The sequence below is a fragment of the Carcharhinus amblyrhynchos genome, chromosome 20, assembly GCF_965287045.1.
Source record: "Carcharhinus amblyrhynchos chromosome 20, sCarAmb.v2.hapA, whole genome shotgun sequence".
Taxonomy (NCBI): Eukaryota; Metazoa; Chordata; class Chondrichthyes; order Carcharhiniformes; family Carcharhinidae; genus Carcharhinus; species Carcharhinus amblyrhynchos.
The window spans coordinates 4,765,222-4,769,107 of NC_137343.1; the positions used below are offsets into that span (position 1 = coordinate 4,765,222).

Below are 3,886 nucleotides of genomic sequence, written 5' to 3' on the forward strand. Positions count from 1 at the left end.
GTATGCTATATGCTGCCTTAATCAGCTTGGCCACCACTTTTAAGGAACTGCAGCCTTGAACTGTAGACTTATAGAGATCCCTTTGTATATTAAAATCAGATTACTGCAGATGCTGGAATCTGAAATCAAAAGAGAAAGTGCTGGAAAATCTCAGCAGGTCTGGCAGCATCTGTAACGAGAGAAAAGAGCTGACGTTTCCAGTCCAGGTGATCCTTTGTCAAAGAGTTGACCACAGGGTCAGCTGGATGTGAAACGTCAGCTCTTTTCTCTCCTTCCAGATGCTGCCAGACCTGCTGAGATTTTCCAGCACTTTCTCTTTTGGTCCCTCTGTGTGTTAATGTCCCTCAGGGTTCTGCCATTTACTGTGTAATTCACACCTAAATTTGACCCTGCAAAATGCACCACCTCAAAAAAATCAGCAGATAGAAAATAATCTCCACATTTCAACAGGAAGGACCTGCTCCTTGTGAGAAAGCATTGTGTTTTTACCTTTAAAAAGCATGCGTTTCAACCAATCGAAAATGATTTCTGACTCCAAACAATTGGCTTTTTTAAAACAACACAAAGCGAGCCAGACACTTAAATTTCACATCCAATGCCTGAAGTTTTGTTTTCCAGTTTTACCTGGAGCTGGTGTACTGAGTCATCCATCGCCTTTGTCCTCTCCGACATGGTGTGCTTGGCCAGTTCCCCGGGCAGTGGCAGGCGCATGGAGGACTGGATCTCCGGGAGCTGACCGTGTGCCGTCTGTAATAATGAGCCAGGCGGGAAGCCACGCCCGTGAACGCGCTCGAAGGTGTCTCTGATGAAGGGGCTCATGATGCCCGCCGCCTTGGAGGAGACACTGGTGTCGGGATGAACCTGCTTCATCACTTTGTAGATGTAGATGGAATAATTTTCCTTCCTGGAGCATCTCCTCTCCTTCCTGCACTTTGCTGGTGGCTCCTTCTGGGCTTTCTTGGTGTCCATCTTGGAAACTTGGACCATCTTTTCATCAGGCACAGTGAATGCAAACACAGAAGTGTACTCCTAATTTCTGTTGGTCTCTAGTTGGCCTCAGTAATTGTAAAGTACACGTTAACAAGGGTCTTAAAGGGATAGAGCCAGGAGTCCTTCACTATCTGACTACGGACAATAAAAGGGGAGGTCATGACCACGGTTAAAAAAATAGTCCTTTGCTGCAAATTACATCCTTTTTTTTGGCTTGTTCTCTATTCACATTGGAGGCTGGTGCTATGTGATGAAGTGCTGTGGCACAGAATGAGGAGACCAACTGGCAATAGATAAGGAGAGATCAGCTAATCCTCCCATTACCATGTACAGCACGCTCCAACACCACATCCTAATGAGGTGGCCAGATTACAGTAAACACTTCTCCTCCCTCTCAGCTGCCTCCAAGAACCTTGTGACTTTGTACGTCGGTTTGTGTTTGCCCAGACAAATTAATAGTTTCAATGTTTCTGCACAGAGCTGGCCATGCTGCACATTTATTTGCTGATAAAATATAACTGTTGTAAAAGGTTAAGATGTGATGTGTGAAGAATGCTCCCTGGCAGAGACATGGTGCCAGTTTTGGGAGCACAGACTGCCACCAGGGAGCCTGTGTCTTTCAATCGAACAATCGAAGGTGTAATTACTCGTGGTTTTTCATCCATAGCCCCCCCCACATTCCCAATTTGAGGAACGTGTGGGGAAGGCTCCTTACTGTCGACACAAGGCCAGAATACAAGCCATCTGTGTTCACACACAGGCACAGAAACACACACATACACAGACACACACGCGCATACACACATGCACACACACACATACACATACATATGCACACACACATACACAGACACACACACACACATACACAGACACACACACACACACATACACAGACACACGCACACCTGCACAGACACACACGCACATGCACACGCACACACACACACACACACACACATACACAGACTCACACAGGCACACACATACACACATACATACACAGACGCACACACACACATACACAGACAGACAGACACACACACACAGACACACACGCACACACACACACGCACATGCACACACACACGCACACACACACACACGCACACACACACGCACACACACATACACAGACTCACACAGGCACACACATACACACGTACATACACAGACACACACGCACACACACACACATACACAGACAGACAGACAGACACACACATACATACACAGACAGACAGACAGACACACACACATACGTACACAGACAGACAGACAGGCACACACACACACATACATACACAGACAGACAGACAGACAGACACACACACACACACACACACACAGACACAAAGGCAAATTGAAATGTAACGCAAATGATTTAGATACTCCAAAATATTACACTTCACTAAAGCTTATTTTGGAGCGATGCCAACATTGCATTGTGTGGCCTCCAGACACTCAATGTTTCTTCACCAGCCAGGAATCCTAGTATTAAGATTGAACACCAGTCACATACGGCTTTGTGCTTAGTTAACTGTGTGTCAAAGGAGGATGTTAAGTTCATGTTTTACCTCGGTGCAGCTCCATTAGTTATCAGAACATAGTGAGAGGATAGGCCATTCAGCCCCTCCAACCTATCCACCAATCTAGTTTATTCAAAAGCACCTTCCAAGTCCTCGATACCTACCACTTGGATGGACAAGGGCGGTAGACACAGGGCAACACAGCTACCTGGAAAATGTGATTGGTGCGACTTCAGTGGTAGTTATTGTTGGTGTGAACTCAATGGGCTGAAGGGTCTTCTCTATGTTGTATGATTCCATGATTCTGTGACCTCCAAGTCACGCACCAACCTGACTTGGAAATAAATCACAGCTGTCCTTCACTGTCGTAGGGTTAAAATCCTGGAACTCCCTAAAGTTTAAGTTAAAGTTAAAATTTAAGTTAAAGTTTATTACTGTCACAAGCAGGATTACATGAACACTGCAATGATGTTACTGTGAAAATCCCCTAGTCACCACACTCCAGCACCTGTTCGGGTACACTGAGAGAGAATTTAGCATGGCCAATGCACCCCAACCAGCTCATCTTTCAGACTGTGGGAGGAAACCCACGCAGACATGGAGAGAATGTACAGACTCCTCACAGACAGTGACCCAAGCTGGAAATCGAACCTCAGATTCCTGGCGCTATGAGGCAGCAGTGCTAACCACTGCGATTGTCGTGATGAGTGCAAGATGAAAAGTTTCAGCAATGCGTCTCTCTTTTCAGCGATAAATCATTGAATCTTCAGAGACCTAATTATCTACCGGGCTACTGGGAAATCTCTTTCATTAGATCACTCGAGCGTCAAACCAGTGTACATCTCTTAACATATCCAAATGGTTGAGGAGTTTGAAAACTATTTATGCATTTTAATTGAACATCTGCTAAAAGCTAAATGTGTTCAGTGCAGTTTTGTCGCAAGGCAACTCAGAGTCACTTGCCGAGGTGATCTATCATGTTTCTGGGGAGAACTGCGATCGCTGTCTTGTCACACAGAGTCTGAGCTGGAACAACTCAGGGGACCTAAGAATCTCATAGACAAAGGCAGGCTTGCTTTTATTTACTGTCTTTCACATCCCAAAGCATTTTACAGCCAATGAGATGCTCCTGAATTATGCCACTGTGCTAAGGTGGGTAACACAGGAGCCAATTTGCACGGAGCAAGCTCCCACAACAGCAAGGTGATCCGGTAATGAGTCTTAGTTAAAGACAAAATACTGCGGCTGCCGGAATCTGAAACAAAAACAGAAAATGCTGGAAAATCCCAGCGGGTCTGACAGCGTCTGTGGGGAGAGAATAGAGCCAATGTTTTGAGTCTGGTTGATCCCTTTGTCAGATCGGAAGA

At 45.7% G+C, this 3,886-nt stretch overlaps 1 protein-coding gene across 1 annotated transcript; it reads right to left on the bottom strand.

The window, feature by feature from the left end:
* Positions 1-579: 579 nt before the first annotated feature.
* On the bottom strand, positions 580-987 carry LOC145356177 (histone H2B 1.2-like). The gene has a single exon (XM_080208786.1). It carries the CDS (start codon positions 985-987, stop codon positions 580-582), a length of 408 nt encoding a protein of 135 aa, XP_080064912.1.
* Between the last annotated feature and the right edge of the window lie 2,899 nt (positions 988-3,886).